This window comes from Notothenia rossii (genome assembly GCF_949606895.1).
Source record: "Notothenia rossii genome assembly, chromosome: 4".
In the NCBI taxonomy this organism is placed as follows: domain Eukaryota; kingdom Metazoa; phylum Chordata; class Actinopteri; order Perciformes; family Nototheniidae; genus Notothenia; species Notothenia rossii.
Window position 1 is genome coordinate 68,736,064 of NC_136902.1, and position 20,910 is coordinate 68,756,973.

At 39.6% G+C, this 20,910-nt stretch overlaps 2 protein-coding genes across 3 annotated transcripts in view; one reads left to right on the top strand and one right to left on the bottom strand.

The window, feature by feature from the left end:
* Window positions 1-8,867, top strand: part of ttc36 (tetratricopeptide repeat domain 36) — a gene marked incomplete at its 5' end in the record, with an annotated part of 34,806 nt that extends 25,939 nt beyond the window's left edge. For both annotated transcript variants that reach the window (XM_079676151.1, XM_079676152.1), the window contains 3 exons: window positions 4,942-5,051; window positions 5,285-5,473; window positions 8,529-8,867. In XM_079676151.1, the coding sequence (XP_079532277.1) occupies window positions 4,942-5,051; window positions 5,285-5,473; window positions 8,529-8,797 (568 nt within the window). In that variant the 3' untranslated portion in view covers window positions 8,798-8,867. The remainder of the gene's footprint in view (window positions 1-4,941; window positions 5,052-5,284; window positions 5,474-8,528) is intronic.
* On the bottom strand, window positions 8,857-13,906 carry LOC307036126 (F-box only protein 40). The gene is made up of 4 exons (XM_079676150.1): window positions 13,871-13,906; window positions 13,620-13,665; window positions 11,620-13,479; window positions 8,857-9,743 (listed from the first exon to the last, which is right to left on the bottom strand). The coding sequence occupies exons 2-4, from the start codon at window positions 13,620-13,622 to the stop codon at window positions 9,561-9,563; spliced, it is 2,046 nt and encodes a 681-aa protein (XP_079532276.1). The 5' UTR covers window positions 13,623-13,665; window positions 13,871-13,906; the 3' UTR covers window positions 8,857-9,560.
* Window positions 13,907-20,910: the final 7,004 nt, after the last annotated feature.

A 20,910-nucleotide genomic window follows, 5' to 3' on the forward strand; every position in this document is an offset into this window, starting at 1 on the left:
TTTTTTTTTAAATCTTATGATGCAAGAAATGAATATGCCAATTGAAAAAAAATTATTTAATGATTAAATTAAGATTACAACAGACAGAAAATGAAGCTGTTACTGTTAGCTTAAGCTAAGCAATTTTGCACGTTTTTTGTTCATGAGAATACTAAAAAGGTAGCTTCAGCAGCTCAAAACGCTTACATTGGGAAAGATTATGTAAACACCAAAACACATATCATCACAAATCATGATGCAAATGCATACATCTTCACCAACTTGACAACGCATGCGCAGCACTTAGAAAACATTCACAAACCTAACAAACAAAACATTTGCACAGAAAAGAAAATAATTAAAACCAAAAGGCAGCAACCAGCAGGGACATGAGATGCAAAACCATTTTAGAGCACACAACATAAACAAACGTGACAATATACTGTACCACTTCACACAAAAACACTATAGTGTCTTCTGCACACTGCCAAACAGTAAGCTCAAACATGCAAACAGCTAGCAAGCAACGTTGAAGCAGCAATAGCCGAAATTAGCTGCAAACTGCACAACATATTAACTCACAATATATCAGCGGAAGCAGCTCACTTACTCTGCTTGAACCCAGCAGGGATTCTTTTGGAGGATAGGTGTGCTTCAAAGCTGCCAATTCTGAACACCACGGCGGGCGGGTGGAAGGCCTTTCAACAGGTACAATCTTCATAGTTTCCTCAACAAATGCTGAACAATCGGAATGTGGGCATCCGGCTTGTATGAAACATTAAACGAGCAGACACAGTAGCTCTAGGTGTCCTAATTTATCAGAGTGACATCAGAGTTAGGTACACTCACTGCTACGTGCAAGGAGCAAGCTGGAGGGCTGTCTGTGTTCACAGGTTTAAAACAGCCCGGTTGTAAAAGGTGCTTTCGATTTATGCTACACATCAAGTTGACTAACAGGTGTCAGGAGCAGTGTGAACAAACTAGTAGTCTAACTATGTTGTGCAGAAGCGTGCTGGTTGTTCAAGTATATCATATTTGCATAGTAATCAAAGTAGTCCCATTAATTGCTACAAACTGCAAACCATCAAAGAAAAACCATTTTTAATTGCTTCTCTGTGATTGAACCCCCTGTAACCGACACACTGTGTTTTCTTTCCATAAAAGTAAAATGTTTTTATGCAGTTGTTTTTAGAACAGTAAACAAGTGTAGGGTGGCCGACAGGTGCAAACCATAGACTGTATAGTGTATACTGGTGCAAACGGCCCAAAGCACCTCCAATAGGGGAAATCATGATGCAAATATACAAAAAACAAATGTGCCAAAACACATGCAAATGACGAAACACTTGTGCATTTTTTAGTAAACATTCGCCAAATTGACCATCATGTGCAGGGTTTATTAAAAGCGACACATAAACAACACGCTGCAAATAAAAAAATGCTGCAATAATTGTGTTTCGTTTATGCAGCAATTAAAGTAAACGCTGCGCATGATTCGTCAAGTTGTTGAAGATTGTTCTTCACTTGTATGTGTTTTGGCATTATTGTGTTTTTATGTTTCCATCGTTTCTATAAGTGCAACGCGTTTCTCCTAATGGAAGTGTTTTGGGACGTTGTACTACGTTTGCCCTTGTTGACCACCTTAGAATACAATGTCGATTATCCAACATCAATTTGCATTTAGAAAATTTACTTTGCACTTCACACCCAAAACATTTCCCTTGCCTTAAGCTTTTTTTACAGGCTTATGTGAGTACATATTGTAACTCTCTTTTAAAAATGCAATGTAAATATATGCCGTCACATCTATTTCTCACCCACTCCATCATCTAACCCTGTTTGCATTTGAAAGGCAACTAGCCACATAAAAGAGTGCGAGAGTGCATATACACCTTTTTGCATACAATATCTAAAAACGACTGACTCAAAACTGTAGGTGGGTCATTATACAAAATACACACAGGCCTTCATCCAGGAATCAGTCACATCTCCATTGTCGGCATTACAAAGAACGAACTGGCAATGCATTTTATCTGTAACCGTAGCATATGCCCTACAGGCCTGAAACTATTTTAGAAAAAGAACATGACGTTAACTTTATACCATGTTCAATAAAACAATAAGGCTGCAACTTAAACAAAGTACCAACTGAACCAAATCCTCTGTGAACTAAAACCAACTGCACAAAAAAAATACATTTTGCAAAAGTACCAAATCAAAATCTTTGACAACTTGAGACCATTTTCTTAACAAACTTTTTGTTCCGCCTGCTATCCTTCAACATCAGATCTGCCTCGTCGTTTTAAAGGTCTCAAAAGCACATACCTCCATGAGCTCTTTCTTGTTCCAGATCACTGCTGACAGTAATTGGACACAACTGGAAAAGGCTTTGAGCTGGAACCGTTTTCATCTCTGTGACTCACTTACACACTTTGTTGGAGATACTTGCTGTTACTTCCTAAGCCAATGAGAACTATGACAAGCCATTCTGTTTCTATGTTCGATTGTACTTTTTCTAGCAATCTTACCTGTTATCTTATCACTTACTTTTTCCGCTCTCAGATTTTCCCTGTTGGTGCTGTTATCTTCCATTGGTTACATGAGGCAACACTTCTTTTAGCAAGCGTTATTTGTTGGCCTCCGTACTCGTGTTTGTTGCCGTGGAGATCCCACAATAACCAAACTGCTTATTTTCACCATTGTAACTTAACTCATGTGTTGTAAACACTGATTTTCTGTTGATTTGGTGATGCTTTTCCTGTCCTCTCTCTTTTACTTTCAGAATATATTTTTGAGCCGTTCGGCATATTATGGTTGTAAATCCTAATTTCTATATACTATTCCTCATAACTAGTAAGATATGGTAGTCTGAGCAAGGTTACCACGCAAAAGTGCCCCCCAAAGACTGTAGAAGAAATTCTGTATATTTACATACATGTGGACTATAGTATCACACGTCATTTTGGTGCATTGTGCTGTTTTGGGTTGTAACTTCTTCAGCAACGGCAGTATCTATTCGAGAACTCTATTCACAGTATTAAATGTGAACAGTTGAACCAAAAGTAGATTTGTACTCCTCAGACAGTTTCATTTGAATAATGTTTTGAACCCGGAGAGATAGAGCTATCTGGTACTTCACAGACAGACGAAACATCAGAGACACTGCACATGCTGTAGTAATAATTAAATTCATATCTTTATGCAACCATTTCTTTTGACATTTGTATATCTATACAATTAAAAACTTAACAGTCTTATTTTATTTATTTTATTTTTTAGGCAAGTATAATGGTTTTTGCACCATATATTTGAATATAGGAGCTTAGTTCTAATTTGACTGTGGACACAAGACACCATCAAATACTAAATGAGAGGAGATTTTTCCATACTAAGTCTTCAAAATTCATTAACCTTCAAGTCAGCAATTATAGAAGAAGGCAGGATTTTAGCCATAATATTTTCGTGGTGATATCTCCCATTACAGAATATAGTTACAGAGCTGTTATACTCTGATGCCAGCGCTGTAAAAATACTGGTGATGATGAGCAAATGGACAATTCCCTTGGGAAAGTTTGATTGTCTGGAGGTCACAACAGCACAGCTCAGTGGTAGAATGTATAGTGTTCCTTAGCGGTCTGATGTGTCAGATGTGTCAGCCTTACTCTGAAAGGCTGCAATCAAAAGTTACATCCTGAACTTGCTCAGTAATGGTTCCCCATTGTTAAGGATTTTTAACGATATTGGATTCCTGTTGCTGATTATCAGACTGAAACTCATTAATTGCTCCATTCACTGGAGCTTTCCAGTGAATACGAGGAAATTGTTCATCCATACAGTACACAGCCTGTTCCAGAGAGCTCCACCACTCCAGATTGGTCTGTGTGATGGAGCTGCCACGCTGGCTTATGTTCCAGATAGGAAGTAACAAAATGTAAGAAGATATTTTTGTACATGTGGTCTTAGTAGATAACATAGTTTGACTTTCACAACCAAAGCAGCATTTATTAGTTTGATACTGGGAAAACGTTCAACTACCAGGCTATGACAGTTAGCTTTGTAATGGTTGCCTGGGACAATCTGGGCCCACAAAGTCCGCACCTGGCTATCTGAGTGTTGCACTTGATTATTATTATTACAGACAGTTGGGGCTAGGATGTTGTTTATTGACATACTTTTTGAATGGAAACCCACCACTAGAATGATGAAACTCCTAAGTCACTTGTTGACCCCCTATGGGTTTGCACACTTGCTTTGGCTGTTCAGATCAGACTGAGAAAATCCCCTTGATAAGCAAAACGTCATAACAATGAACCACAGCAACACATACAATAAAGCAACTACTAAACTACTGAAGCGAACAATTATTGGTGGCATTGGTAATTGCAGTCAGGCCTTTGTGGAGCTGGCCCTGTTTACTGCTGGGTTGGTAAAAAATCAACCAGAGATTTTGTGTTCCTGGTACTCCTTGGAGAGCAGGGAAATACCTCTTCCCATGCTTTAACCAATACTAAATCAAAATTAGCCAGGGCTTTGCATGAGAGATCCTCTAGCAGTTACTGATTGTCTCATAAATGTATGCTTTCTGTCCATATAACCTGCTTTAACTGTACAGGGACTCCGGGCATCTCTTTTTTAAACGAGGTATTTGATAAATCCAATAAGGTTTGAAAAGCATGCTAAAAAAGGTTTTCATGAGTATGCACTGGCAGATCTTCAGAATACCTCTGAGACCTTTTCCCCACAGTGTAACAGTAGCTCTGCAGCGTGCCGGCCTGACCTGCATTTTTAACTTAACCAAATACAGATGTACTCAGTGAAGGCAAAGCTCAAAGTCCACCTCTGCTTCCGCCCCCTTCTTTGATTGGCTGGTGGAAATGGCTGAAGTTAGGGGAGGAAGAATTCTCCTCCCAGCTGTAGTTCAGTTGTCTTGATTTCTGTCTTTGTTTTCTTCACATACAATAGAAAGATGGCCTCGGCACATGACAGAGCTGTACTCCAGGCTATATTCAGCCCCACCAGCCCCTTAGGAGACGTCCCCGGCCTGAACCAAGAGGAGGAATTAATTGATGATGGTAAGCGTGAGCTTCTGACTTGGTGTGTCTACACATATCATGTCACAGCTTTTTATGTTTATCATTTCATTGCATATTGAATTTATTTGAACACATTCGATTCTGTGACTAGAAAAAAACCATGACATTTTAATCCAAGTTGAGTTCTTGGTGACGTTTCTGTGTTCTCCTTGCCACGGTGCCTGTCAATTGAGTTTGAGTGTTTTTTTAACCTGTTTATCTCCCTCTGCCAGACAGTGGCTTTGACACAGAGTTGCTGAAGCAAGTGAAAGAGTTGGAGATGAGGGGTGTCTCTGCTGCAGAGGCTGGGGATTTGCAAGCTGCACTTCAAGAGTTCAGCCAGGCAATCCAGATCCTGCCTCAGCGAGCCTCAGCCTACAACAACCGGGCCCAGGCCCTGCGGCTGCTGGGGAACACAGCAGGTACATGCTACACACTCAATAATAACCCTTTCCTCAGTCACCGCAGTGCACCGACATATCACACTGTTGAGTTTGAGGACAGCGTGACATCATTTCAGAGCTGTGTCTATCTGATGCACTTTTTCAACAGTGCTAGGCTACTTCAGAGGCCCTGAGTTTTCCTTGTGTTATGTTATTTTCTACATGCTGTTTGTCATATCATCTAAACCAGAGGGTTTCACAAGGGGAAAGTGGGCATCCCCCAGGCATCTCAGAGCCTTTTATAGGAGGTTTCAGCAGAGGTGGGAAGTAGTGGAGTACAAATACTTTGTTACTGTACTTAACCCTTATGTTGTGTTCGGGTCTCCCGTGACCCGTTTCAAGTTAAAATTATATAATAACTACGCTCTAGTTTTTTTTAGAACTGCTCCACAACAGCTATACTGTTTAAACACTACAGATTTTGACAATTTTTGCCAAGTCTGAAGGTCTTGAAGTGTATAATTTGGTGTTCGGGTCTGGGGAGACCCAGCAGAATTGTTTTGGGTGACTCAAGGTCAACTTTGGCCCAATCAAGATTCATCTTTGACTTTAGACACCCCAGCCCCACTGTAACATCAACTGTAACAATAATTGTTCGCAACATGCACCTGGTCTCCCCTCCCTCTGCCCCCCCCTACCATATGTACACTAACACTTGAACCTGAACACACACATGCACGCATGCAATATGTGGTGTAATGTGTTTTGGGCCATAACATTAACTTACAACAGGATTGTACGGTTATGAATGCATTATAAGTTAGTTATGATGTAGTTAAAACAATAATGGATGATAGTCATTTTTTTTGTGTGTTTTGGACTGAGATAAATCATGGGTCAAAATGTACCCGCGAACACCATGAACGGTAACAGCTTTCGAACACAACACAAGGGTTAAGTACATTTCTCTGGTATCAGTACTGTACTCCACTATTTATTTTTCTGACGACTTTTTACTTTTACTTCTTACATTTCTAACACAAGTATCTGTACTTTCTACTTCTTACATTTTCAAAACAGGTTGGTTACTTTAGTTTTAATCTGTGTTTGGTGGCGTGATCATTATTATTTAGAGTCATTGCGTGCCTATTGATTTGAACACGATTCGTGCATCCTTCATTAGAAGAGGGACCAATGAAAATGTTGTCATTTTGCCGTTGTTCAGCATCGAAACCTTCATTTGCTAACAATGACATTATTGTTCTATTAATATAAAGGGAGGTCAGTTACTCTATAAAATAGTTGGTAGTTATGGGTACTCAAGCCCATACTTCTTTACTTTTACTTGAGTAAAGAAGTATAGTCAGTATGCTTCTTTTACTTTTACCAGAGTATTTTTAAACACGAGTATCTGTACTTCTACTTGAGTAAAGGATGTGTTTACTTTTGCCATCTCTGGGTTTCAGTGACTGGATTGAAAATATATTAAGTTAGTTATTTCATTTTTGTTCAAAAAAAGGTCACACAATAAGCAACATTTGTGTAATTTGGTCAAAGAAATAAAAAATAAAAATGCCTAAGGACAGATGTTATTACGTTTTTATTGTAGTCTGAAGTTACTGTAAATGCTCAATTATTTTTTGTCAATAGGATAAAATAATAATCTTGATTCACCTCCCTTAGTTTGATCACTTAGTTTCACCCAATTCCTGCCTATGAGATCATTGTTATATATTCTGATCCCATTGACACTCAAGTCAAGCAAAGACTTTCTATTATATTATTATATCATACCACTGACAAATGTATCGGTTATAATCACTTCTCACCCCTGCCATTTGTATGTATTGCATTATTTAATATGTTTGGCACCTGTGATGATGAATGTGCCGTTTTTACACTCACTCCCTGGAGAATTAACATTTTGACTTGCATCATCTGTTTCTAAAATTGAAATTGTAGGTGAGGCTTTTCAATTTGCCTGCAACCTGGTGCCAGGTGTTGTTCATGCTGACTAACAAGATTTTCTGAATATTTCCAACAAAACACCTACATGTCACTTACAATAATATGCAAAACCTGCAATATAAACGGAGCATTGGCGGAATCACTGATGTAAAACACACAGTAGCAATTTAGTGTTATATAATTAATATTATTTGAATAGTATTTATCAAAAAAGATCACTTTGTTGTACATGTATTGAAATTACATTAGTTTTTTTCGATTAATGTGAATCATAGTGAATTTAGAATGATAATTTGAAAATGGCCGTAGATACACTGTCTTATCTTAAGTGTATTGGGGTTAAAGTCCCCACATGCAGGTTTTGTGAGGTTGTGCCCGTAAACTAACCTTGGAGGACGCTCCTATCAAACAGAAAGTCAAAAGTCACTACTGTATGCCTAAGTGATTAGTAGAAATACTGAAAGGACCTTAAGTGCTGACTTTTTGACTACAGATGGGGTCCAAAACTAGTAAGCCACATGAAAGTCTGGGAGCAAATTAATTGTATATGCTACAGACATCAACCCAGGACTCGTTGAATTTTCTGAATATTGGGTTGCAGATTAGATTTCTCCAAAGGGGGTTCGTTTATCATGAAACACTTGAAATAACTAAAGGATATGTTAAAAAAGAAAGTAGAAAGAAAGTGAGGACAAAGAAAACTATTTCTGCTAAAAAATCAGAAATGATTTAGAGTCAGACCTAAACATTTCAGATGTGTGTATCTCACACTGCACTTTTTATTCATGTACCTTTTGTTATTCATGTTTTATTATCTTTGCTTTTAAATTAGTGTTTTTAAATGCCCTTTTATAATATGTTTCTTAATGCTCTTAATGTCTTTCATTTTTGTAAACCACTTTGAATTGCCTTGTGCTGAAAGGTGTTCTGTAAATAATATTGCCTTATTGCCTTGCCTTATCTGACTACATACTTACAATACTTAAAGTAATTCAAAACAAATTCAGCTAGATTCAGAATGAATATTGCAGCAGACCCAGAATGAGAGCAGTCTGTAAGATGTTACGTTTTGGGGATCAACAGTGGAGACGTGTGTGTGCCTCACAGTGCCCTCCTCTCCTCTCAGGAGCCCTGGGGGACCTGGACCGAGCCATCTCTCTGAGCGGCAGCACTGGACGGACGTCCTGCCAGGCGCTGGTGCAGAGAGGCCTCCTACGTCGGTTGGACTGCCAGAATGATGAAGCCAGGGCAGATTTCGAAAAGGCGGCTGCACTTGGAAGTGAATTTGCTCGACAACAGGCTGTGGTTCTCAATCCCTATGCAGCCCTGTGCAACAAAATGCTTTCAGAGGTGATTGACAAACTACGAAACCCTCAAGTGTCTGGGACTCTGTAGTTATTGGAGACAATGTGTTTGGTTGACATGTACACCTTTTTTGATTAATAAAAGAACAATTTACAGTTTATATTAATTTTTTATTCCACTATCTGTATGCTGCTGAAAAGAAATGAGGCCAACTGCAAGTCAGAATTATTAATATCAGGGTCACATTCTCATTTTACTTAAAAGACAGTCAAAATGAGAAACATAGTTGTCAGTGTCCTCATCACAGCCCATGTGATGTTGTGCCTCATTAAATATGATATATGGGAATAGTGTCAATGATCCTAACAGAGGATGCACCTCTGCGTCTCTCCAGCAGATGTCAGTCTTGTCATGATGGAAACAGTCAACAACAGCTCCCCCGTGTCTTTCAAACAATGCTTTCAACACAAGACTGAAATAGGATGGAACAAACAACATGAGTCCACTCAGGATGCCAAACATCTCTCAAACAATTGTGAAATAAGTGTCATCAGAGGGTTCATTTAGGCGTAAAAACACTGGATGATTAGATATTAAACAATTGTTCCTACTTACACGCACAATGATTTCGAGGTTAAGTCAATCACATCCAAAATTGAGTCCATGCCTAAATGAATTATTTGCAATACAATTCAGTTCATGTCTGCAGGGCTAAAGCACACTGCAGCACAGCATTCCCTTTTGTTGCTCTACAGTAGCTGTATATTTGGAGGACAAGTAACACAGCTGAGTGATTCTAAACGCGGCATCACTCGTGTTGTGGTCCGCCCACTGAGCTATGGGACTATGAGCATTATCTTTTATGCTTTGCTCCTCTGTGCTTGTCGCTGACCTCTCCCAGGCAGACTAAAGCCACCGGCTCAGTGTGCTCCTCTCTCTGGTAAAAGGTGCAGGTTTTCAGGTGATCTGACATGGAGGGATTGTTGCTGAAGCTCCATCTGTCCACAGAGGAAAACAGAGAGCTAAACTCCCACACCTGTAAAACAGAGAGACAGAGCTGGAGTTAGTGTAGGAGGCAGCTGTCAAAGCATATATCAACTGTTCAGCATCAATGGCCATGAGACAACATTTATTTCAATACCTTTGGAATCTTAATCTCGGAGTATTTTGATCACATAGGCATGATGTTATTTATGTTACCATTCATTGCAAATGTATACAAATGATGCCCTTCATTTGGGGAGCAAACACCCAGCTGTTGCCAACAGAGTATCATCAACATCTTGTTTCCATGAATGATCACATCTGATGGCAGCATTGTGTTTACTGGCAGCCAGCCTCGGCCATTCCACATGGCTGATATCATCGGCACGCTGTTTGTTCCTCCGATTACTGCACTACAGAGAGTCAATGTGAAAATACACACCTAAGCATTTCTACTATATTTATCCTTCATTACCTCAAGTAAATAGGGTATTGTTTTCACTACATATGTAGGTTTCTTGTTGTTAGCTCTATAAAAGACTACTATACTGTACAGATTATAAAGAAAAATGTTGCAAAGGTAGCCAGTGAGCAAAAGATGGATTGGTTTGGTTAATCGTAACTTTAGGGCCTATATTAAGGCTCTTTGTTTTAGAACTGTAAGAAAAAACTCATTGTATGCTACAAAAATGTTTTTATCCAATCCAAACTGGTACATGTAATATTTGAAAGAGCAATCAAATGTGCTGTGTTGTTTTCATATGTTTTCCGAGTTGACTGGAATAATTATTTCATTTAGAAGTACTTCAATCACAAAGTGACCATCTATATAAGACAATCCAGCCATGACATTTGGAATTCTTGGAGAAAAAAGAATATATTCCAAGTCTCATTCGTTCAGTAGCTTACTACTTCCAAAACACTTCAGACTAGCACAGATGAGTTGTGTGCCTTTATGAATGTGTGTACTTGAGTTTAAACAGATGTTTTGACATATTTTGGCTGTTGTTTAGTGTGTCCCAATTTCCTTCAATATATAAAGACTTGATGTATTTAACTGTCCAGTAGTCATGAGTCTAAAGAATTTAAAGTATCATCCTGATACAGTAAGCACTCATAATTCCAGATGGGATTTAGAAAAACCAGCTGGGGGCGTCCTCAAGGCTCAGACCGCGAGACCACCAGGCGTCCCTGTGGACTTGAGGCCTAAGCCATGGGGTATAAAGTCTAGCTCAGGTGTAATGCAAACATATATACACATAAACGTACCCCCTATAGAGCTGCTGTTCATTTGTTTGATATTTGAGCTGTAGAAAATACCACGCATTGCAAAGCTTAATAATAATTTAGCTCACCTGTCTTGTTGCTAAAACATTGCTTCGACCCAAGAAAATGAAATGTATTTTTCCGAAACACTTCCCCAGTGGGCCTGACCCCACATGCAGCTGGTTTATGATAAGGACACAGACAATCGTAGCGACTCTCCAGTGGCTGCTTCAGTGGAAAGCCATTAACTGTTGCCAACACGGCTGTGAGTCAGTTTGTAATATTGTTAGAGAGGACTATGGAGAGTCTGGAGAGTGTTTACAATGCAGCAGCTGTCAGGACAGTAAATAGCACAGTGCCAGATACTAAAGGGGAACTGATATTAAAGTTTGGCCTCCTGCTAACTTTCCATTACCATTGTACAAGTTTTAGATCAAAGTTATATATGAGATATATAGGACTGGTAGCACTCAAAGTATGGCGATATAACCGTCACATGTGTGGCCATATACCCTAACCCTAACCCCCAACATCTTATATTAAGACAACGCTATATAAATCATCTGCAGTTCAATTTAAGGAAAGACTGATTGGTTTCAGCGAGAAGTCCAAAGTAGTGCATTCAGAAAAGAAAAGAAAAAAGGAATCTTAAGGGTACTTGCTTTCTTTCGGCATTTCCAGGAGCTTCCCCCATGGGAATATATCTTTTTCTTCCACTTAAGGGAGACCATCCCCCTCTCCTGCAACAATGAGGCACACACCCCTCTCATCAGATGGGAGACCTGGGACAGCTGAGATAATGTAAAACTGTCAAGGTAACCAGCAATGTGCTGAAGGATCTCCAGAGGCAGGCTGCCCAGGGAATTTTGATTATGTGAAGCATTTCTCTGAGGGCTGAAGGTTTTCCCATCTTCACAAAGCAATGAGGGGACATCTGGCTGGAGGACAAAGGCGCTGACATCTTGACAGAATTTAACCGTAGCTTGAAGACCAGCGGGGTGAAACCTGGTCTGGGTGAAATGGCAGCCTAGGTATGCTAGGGGGCAGCGTTGTTGGAACCAACCACTTATTGAGGCCTGTATGTCGGAGTGCACATTCCTAAAGTGAGAGCTGTATTCATCACGGCGAAAGAAGTGGCCACACATGTAGCTGAAGGCTGAACTTGCTTTGTTGTGTCTTCTGGTGACAGATTCTGATTCAACTTGTACACAGAGACCATGAGGTTTGTCTGCAACAACATCAGCTAACGTTGCATCATGTTTGAAGGGGGAAGAGGCAAAGTTGTACGTTTGTGTTCCTATATCTACGTAAAAACCGTCCCTCCCCGCACTCTCTGAGATTAAATGTCCTTTCAGTTCCTTTTCCAGGGAGAGCAGGAGTGTGGCGCTAATCTCGTCACACTTTGGCAGATCCTCGACTGGCACGCCTAAATCTGCTGTGTCAACACCGACGTTCATCTTCACCTTCTGTCTGGAGTCCCTCAGATAATTACGCTTTGCCCGATAGCTGGTAGGAACATTAAATGTGCGGACGGTTTTAACCTCAATGGGCTCCAATTTCCCATAAACAAAATCATTTTCTCTCGGGGTGCAAGCAGGGAGTTGACCAAAGTTGATCAACATTGCCCCATTTTGCACCAGATACCTATTATATTCGGCATTGTTGACTTCTCTACCTAACCTTTCAAGGACCCCGTCTTCCCATGGCGCAAAGCCAGCTACACCATCCATGGTTTGAGAGGCAGATGCATTTTCTTGGCGCGGTTGTGAGTCTCTTGTCTTCCCCTGACAGTTTGAGGATTCATGCTCTTCCTTTGCATTTCCCTTTCCTTCCTTCTTTTTCAGGTTTTTCAGGGTTTGCTTGCATCCCCCCTCCTCCTTGTTGAATACTTTCTCCCAGGAGCTGTAGTTCTGAATACCATCCACATCTCTGCTCTTTGCCAAAGCATCCAACTCCTCTTGGCTCAGTTCTTCCTCCATCCTTGTGCAGCCATTTTCCAGGAAAGCACCTACATCTAAAGAGCACGTAGCTTCACCTGCAGGACTGTCGATCCCAGCAGCACCATCCTCCTCCATCAACTCAGGAAAAACGTTCTTCATTTTGATGGATCGAAACAGCAACTCTTGGTCCCTGAGAGCCATAGCAACATCAAGGTTCCTCTCAGTTTGAAGGTTTTCGGAAACATTTCTGTAGAAGGCTAGATCATTTTCTGAAACAGGCCAGCGATTCCACTCCTGAGAGCAGCAGACCACGCTGGCAGGACAGACCTCCAGGTGTTTGGCAAGCCTGTGGCGCAGCATGGTAAGAGGACAGCCATAGTTAACATTGAGGCAGGGGACCATCTCATTTGGACATAGGAGTTTGTGCTCCTCTTCCTTGCACATATGGAAGGTTGCGCTACAGTTCTTACGACACTTGATGACCTTGCATGAGACACAGATCAGCACCGGGAATTGACAGTGGACATCATAGCACTTGTCACAATGCCTATGATAATCCACTGTTATTGTTTTGCTCTTCACCTGCAGAGAGAAATAGCATAGAAGGTGACATTTCTAGGTTTATATTAAGGCTTAAAAAACGTTAAACAGTTTCAATTATTATGATAATGACAATTTATAACATACATTAATTTCTGATGACAAATAAAAAATGCACTCACCATTGTGACTTATATACACAATGGTCCTCTGAGAAGAGTTTCAAGCCTGTTAGAGAACATGCAACTGTTTGGTTATACAGCACTATGAATCATCTTCTGAGGATGTGTATGTATAAATATGTATAGTATAATTTAACATGTAAAAGAAACCCAACCAGAAAACTGAACACCATACAAAAAAACACAAATAGATCTTAATTTTAGTACATCAAATAATTAATAAGTTGAACAATAACAATAAACGGTCTCACCCTTTGCTCCTCTCTGCCTGTCCTCTTGTGTTTACTGGCACCCCTGATAACCCCTGCACTGTGTCTGGACGTTATAAATAGACACAACAGAGGGGTAGACAGCCAAGGGGATGGGGCACCATTGTCCCACAGCCATTAAGGGGCAAGGTCGAGTTACAGCCTCCACCTCTGCTTCACTGTGAGAGGGTGGTGATAATGACCAGTAATCCACATGCTGAACACTTCAACTACCGTTTGTCCAAAAACATCATCAGCACATCGTCTGTTTATACACTGCTCTCAAACTTTTATATTCCACAACCAGTGATTGCATGTGTTTACATTTCCTTCCAACATAATTCAAAATATTAGTTGTCTAAACAAGGTTAAAATAAAGCCCTTTTATGTAAACATGCTATACATGCCATGTTGTGCCATTGGCTCATTCATGATCCATATCCTCCACTAGATGTCAGTCACACACTTTCAAAAACCCCAGCAGCATTTCACGGTCAGATACAATTCATGAAATTCAGTTTAATAATGTGTGGTTACAGTGTAAGATCAAAACAGGTATTATTTGATGATGTTTTTCAAAAATGTTGATTTTGTAACAGGCTTATTTAAATTAATCTCAAGCCTGTGCATTTCAATATGTCCCAGTTTGAACTGATTTGAGGTATTTGTTTACTGTTTATTAGCTACAAGGAAATGTCTCTGCCTCAAATGATGTTTTGGTTGAACATCGGAACTGATGCATTCTTAACACCTTGCATCGTTTATGGATACCGGCCAAATAGCTGCCTCTTTTTATCAAATCATCATCAAGTCGTCATAACACAAAATACAGCAGCAGTTGTTTAATTTCAAAAATAAAGTAACTCATTATCATCAATGCATGGCACTGGTTTGAATCTGCAATATAAGTTTGTTTGTCACTTTGTGTTGATTGTGATTCATGTCATCACTTTCATTCACTTGCAAAAATAGGGTGCTGTGAAACATAAAAGGGCGTTGATCCAGTCTACCTTTATATAATTACACTCATTTAAATTAGGGCTGGCTGAACTGTCATCCCGCTCACAGATTTTCTATGCGAGTTAAAATGTGCTCGAACCTGCATCTGGATTACTTCATGCAACTTTTTTTAGTCACTTGGCGCACATTACAATAAAAGGCTTATCAGGGGCGCTCTCTATCGACTCTGCAATCAGCGCATATGTCATAGAGACAGAGAGAACAGTGTAGTGATTAAATTAGACAAATTCAGTTGTAATCATGCTTCAAATATTGTGGAGCATTTACAATAACCATAGCCAACTGTGTGTTCACTCCATTGCTTCTGGTGATAACCAGACTAAAAGGCCATAGACTGATCCAGTAATGTAATTTAAAGTTTACATTTTTCTATTTTCCTTTTTGGTATTGGTATGTAGTGTTTCAGATCTGCACATTTGAAAATAACTGTTTGACACTTTGCTTGTTGATTGTCTTGCAGAGAAATAGATGAGAACATAGATACCACTATCATATACCAACCCAGTCTCACGGCATTTCGTGTTCACCAACACGATTTTTAATCTATTGATTCGTGTTCACCAACATTGACCCATGGTTCCCCATGCCGTGGGCATGTCATTAGACATGCACTCTTGTGCAAACTAGTCTCTTGTGCATGGCACTCTTTATGCCGACTAATTATTCATTATTATGAACCATGTTCAATCCTCATATACATGGCATATACATCCAAAAGCTACACTCCGACGATAGTTAGCTTAGCATGAAGACAGGGGTAAAAACAGGGGGAAAGCTAGCCTTATTCAGTTTAGTGCCGTTTACAGCTACGACTGAGTCCTGCTTTTTTTTACGTTTTCGGTTTACTTACCAATTAAAAAAGTCAATTTCTAACAAGATGTTGCTGGTGGGTAGGTTGCCTTTGTTAGCTTTGAACAAGCTAACCGCTCAACCCCGGTTAACTAACTTGCTTCCTAAACTAATCCTAAATCTACAAATATATTCCTTGACTTTAAAACACTCATTTTAACAATGTACTAACAGATTGTAAAGTCAGATGTTTCACAGCACATATAATCTAAATTAATTGAAACACTCAGCCTGAGCTCTTATGCAAAATGGCAGCTCCAGAAAAGGCTAATTACAGCTTGTCCATTTTCGGTGCTTGGATTTGAGCAATTCTAAGGCTAGGGGTTAATGATTCATGCGAGCTCCATGTCATTTAACTCTAATTTAATGTTCTGAGATGTGACTGGGCAGCTTTAGATGGCAGAGGAAAAAAGAGTCAAACTTGATTAATATTCGAGGTCTTCAAAAGCTATCAGCACACAGCAGGACTAATAAAATATCGCTGGCTTCAAGTTTTATAGTGAAGTGTTGCCTGCCTTTACCAACACACCAGGCACAGAGTGCATCCTAACACCTGTAGAGCTGCCGTAAATCCCACCCAATGCTTATTGTTATTTCTCTTCCCATTTTGGGATTTCCATATAAAGCCTGGTTTATTATACCTGGCAAATATTAATAAAACAAAACCATTGGGAGGACATACAGTGGAGAAATATGTGAAACTGCTGAATTTTAAAAGACCCTAAACTCTGTTGGTACTGTGTTTATTACACAGCCCAGCCCAGCAAAGGCCTATAAATAAGCCCAGATTGCTATGGAAATGAACAAGTATCAGCTCAAAGTGGTCACCAAATGCATGGGTTTAAACTTTTGGACAAAGTAACCAAATAATTGTGTTCTAAGAACTGATTGCATTATTTGGTTCATATAAACACAAATTAATTCAATTCAAAATGAAATATATTTTCTACAAGACCCCTACGATAATACAGGTTAAAATAACATAAATGTTTTATAAGTGTGTTGTTGATATGAGTGTGCTGTAGGTATGTTGTTCTATATTATGTATTTGAGCTGCAGCGAATAGTAGTTACAATTATGTGTTGAACAGAATAAAATATAAAGCTTAAGCATAATATACATTTTGCTCAGGGGGCTATAGAGCTATGCTCAGGTGGCTGTTATAACTTTGCCCTTCTTGTCGTATGTAGGACTTGGTCATTCCTGTCTATAACAGAACCCCTAAATTGCGACATAAAAGGTTTTAAGTGAGTGTTCATCCCCTCAGTTTAGCGACAGGACTTGTGCAGTAAATTCGGTTGCATTGTATATGATCATGTGTACACTACATACCGTGTGTGTGTGTCTGTAAGTGCTACATGAATCATGTGAATGGGTTTGGGAGTTTTAAAATCCATTGCCAGCCATTGAATTACAGAAATCTAACACAGACAGAGTTAAAAAGCAAAAGAAAAATGCGTTCTCAAATCATGATAATTTATACTTTTTTAAATGTTGTTGTTTCATATTGTTTCCCATGAAACATAATTTCTTTACAAGAGCTTCTTCTTTTCCTCTGAACATGTTCCAGAGTGTATTCTTATGTTTTTTTATTTAGCAAATTACTTAAAATAAAGTTAAATGTTCTATATAACTCATTAAAACTATAAAACCCTCTCTCTCCTCCTAGGGTACTCAAGTCTGTTTAACCTGACCCTGCATAATTACCTCACACAGCTATTATCCATTGACACTTATAGTATGACTTTGGGTGAGTATTATACGAACCCCTTATAGTCGACATATTGTAGCATATGGTTTGCTCGAAAATAGTAGAGAAATTGTAACTACCCAAATTCACACCTAGCTCTCACTTTCTCATTATACAGCCTGTCTCCTTCCTGCCATTTAATTAAGAGGGTGTCATACACGCTTTTCTTTAAATCCCTCTGCAGTTCAACTCTTAAGCCTCTTGTCGGACCCCACTGAGTAAAAATGAGATGGTTTGCTCACCCTGACCAATGAACATGCACATGTTTATGTGCATATCAATTTAGCTTAGCTTTTCTGCACCCGATATTCAGTTTTTAATTACAAAGACTAATTAAAAGTACCTTGTAATGAAGTCTGTGGTTCCCCCCGCAGGGCAGTGAACTTTGTGTTATTTTGCATCATTAATGGAGAATATGCTAAAGAATGACAAAATAAAAAAAAAATGTAAATGAGACATTTCACTCCACTTTTGTAATGTCGGGAGCTAAGAGAAAGGGGGGCACAATGCCGGGGGAGTCATTTCACGGCCAATATACAGCCGTAATAAATGACAGATCATATAAAATTCATGAAGGTAGTAAAAAAGCTTGTTGTGGACAAGTAAAATAAGAGAAAGTGCGCCAAAGTCATTTTTCAACTCTGTCTTGTCCCTGCTGGAGGAATTTGTTTTTAAATTATATATTATACATTATGTATAATGTGCATTCACATTCACCTTTTCAAATGAACAGACACATGGTCTCATGTGTAACTCTACGCAGGGTCCTTGGCAAACCTCAACATGCATGCTTCATTTTTTGACTGCCTGTGATGTCCAGTGTACCGTGTGTGTGTGTGTGTGTGTGTGTGTGTGTGTGTGTGTGTGTGTGTGTGTGTGTGTGTGTGTGTGTGTGTGTGTGTGTGTGTGTGTGTGTGTGTGTGTGTGTGTGTGTGTGTGTGTGTGTGTGTGTGTGTGTGTGTGTGTGTGTGTGTGTGTGTGTGTGTGTGTGTGTGTGTGTGTGTGTGTGTGTGTGTGTGTGTGTGTGTGTGTGTGTGTTCTTATCTTTAGCTTGGCATCTGTCTGGGTTTGACAGTTTTCTGCCATACAAATGTCAGGAGAGCATGAAGCTGCACTGGCACTCAGATAAAAAATATGGAGGAAATGTTGTGTTTGTATAATTTTTGTATTTTCTCCGCACATACGTTATTTAGCAAGTACTGTATGTTCTATATACCACAGCGTTCCTCACCAATGGAAATGTTTGTACTTGTCTTTAAGTGAATACAGGGAGACTGCAAAACCTAGATTTCTATCATCTCCAATTATAAACTTCAGCAAACAAGTTTAACAGATCATTATTTCTTAGGGTCATGTACCTAATAAAACATATTGTAAGATAAAATAGAGCTGCAGCTATTAATACAGTTTGTAATATTAACATAAAAGCACATAGTAGGCTATGTTTAAAGACTTTTCATTTTTTTAGGTTAACAGAAATGTCAAATTTCAAGTTCTGTTTTGAGATTGCGTGGGTTTTTGCAATATTTGGACAACAAATCCCATCATGATCACAGGGCTATGACAACTGAATGAAAATTGACAATACAAATAGTGTATTTGATGGCCAGAAGGAAGAACAAATACATTGTTGGAGACAATGTTTCTGAGTATTTTATGTTGTCTTTGCTTGTCTGTAAATAATTTGATCTGGTATCCAAGCACAGAAAAACAACACAGCAGAATGTCATGCAACAAACATTGATGTAGATCATTTCTTGGCCTGTGGTGAAGCTAAAATAGTCTCTGTGTGTTTCTGCTGCTGTGTGGATGAGTGATAAGGAGCAGACACTGATAAGAGACCTCAGCGAACCACACTGTCGCTCCCATCGCTAACCTTGTACTTTCCCTGCAAGTTTAGTAAAACACCTGTGTGTCTGTGTATAATCATGTCGTTTTGTTATCAAACCGGATCCACAGATGTAGATTATGTATGTTTGCAGCCTTTTTGTGCCTGCTGTACTCTATATGCAATGGTTATGCACATACAATTGTTGTCATTCCGTCTCACACCCGCAGCTCATTGGCATAACAAAGAAACATGATAACAGCACAATCTATGCTTTAGGAATTACCATAAAGTAGCCATATCTCTGTGGAAGAGCCTCAAAGAAAAAACATTATGAGCTTCACAAAGGCAGCATTGAGAGGTATCCTATAGGATTGTGTTACATTTGAAATGTGTCCATGTTACCTAAAGCTCCCTGTGCTGCCTTTACACCTTTAACACAAAGAGCTAATGCAAAAAGAAGAACACAAGGACAGATGTTCGTATTGAAAAGGACACCTTTAAACACCTGTAATGGATGACTAATGATATTGATTCAATCTAATTACGAATACAGGACTGATAGCTTTACTGGAGCTCCACTGAATTAGAGAAACAGTGATGGAAAGCAACAGCTTGGGGTGTTAGCCTCAAACAAGCTTCTAATTTACATCTGTATTAACATGTACAACCCCTGCACCATACTCCCTAGGCATCCCGATCCGAAGACAATCTCTGTGGGTTGTTTGCTCATTTAATGGATGCAATCTTCACTTGTAAAATAAATGCTAAATATGTATCATGGGGAGCAAAGCACATTCCACACAAGGACTGAAAAGACACAGACAATCAGTGCTTTTCAACTCCAAAAGTCCAGAGTCAGGATATTGTCGACTTCTCGGATCAGGAATGTATGAAATTCCCTGCTGTGTTGTTCTCCAATTACTGCCACTGATGTTTACCCCTGAATTGGCCCAGACTCTCACAGCATGCCCTCTTGGTCTCAGTCTCACACAACTGCTGCCTGCAGCTCCTCACCAAACGGGGCCGTGACTCAGCTACACAACTCCGGGGGAACTGCCACTCTCATGCTCCATTAGCCCCTGCGTCCCCAGTGGATGAAGAAAAATGCATTCCCTACTGGGATGCCGCTACCACAGACATCTAAATAGCAACCATTCGTCCTTTGTCCTGCGTCCTGGGCGCTCCTGTTGACCTTGTGATTAGACCCGTTCGTGTTTAAATCAGGTGAGGGTGTTTATAAACCCAACATATGAAGATCAGATGGTGGACAGTGATTTACTTTTCTGATATTGCACTGGAAGATTCATCCAAACACAAACAGGATGTACCAATTCTAAAGCTTGTCTAGCTGTTCGACTTACAAAAAAGGTTTTAGGGAAGTTTTCTGCAGGTTAATGGCATTAGGAATCACTAACTATGTAGATGTAGAAGTGGCCAAGTAAAGCGAGTGGGATTTACCATGGCTAAATCCAGAGGGAAATCATGGAGTTGTCTCCGTCAGACAGCCAACCCTGTGGCTCTAAATGGGATGAATCACAGAGCTAACGCTCAGGTCACTGATGCAGTATTGATTACCAATGGAAGATGTCTGAT

Bases quoted from the DNA above. Each gene is read 5' to 3' on its own strand.
- LOC307036126 (XM_079676150.1), bottom strand. The intron at 9,744-11,619 runs GCAAGTACCCTT...TCTGTTTTACAG, and splicing joins CCTGGAAATGCCGAAAGAAA to GTGTGGGAGTTTAGCTCTCT.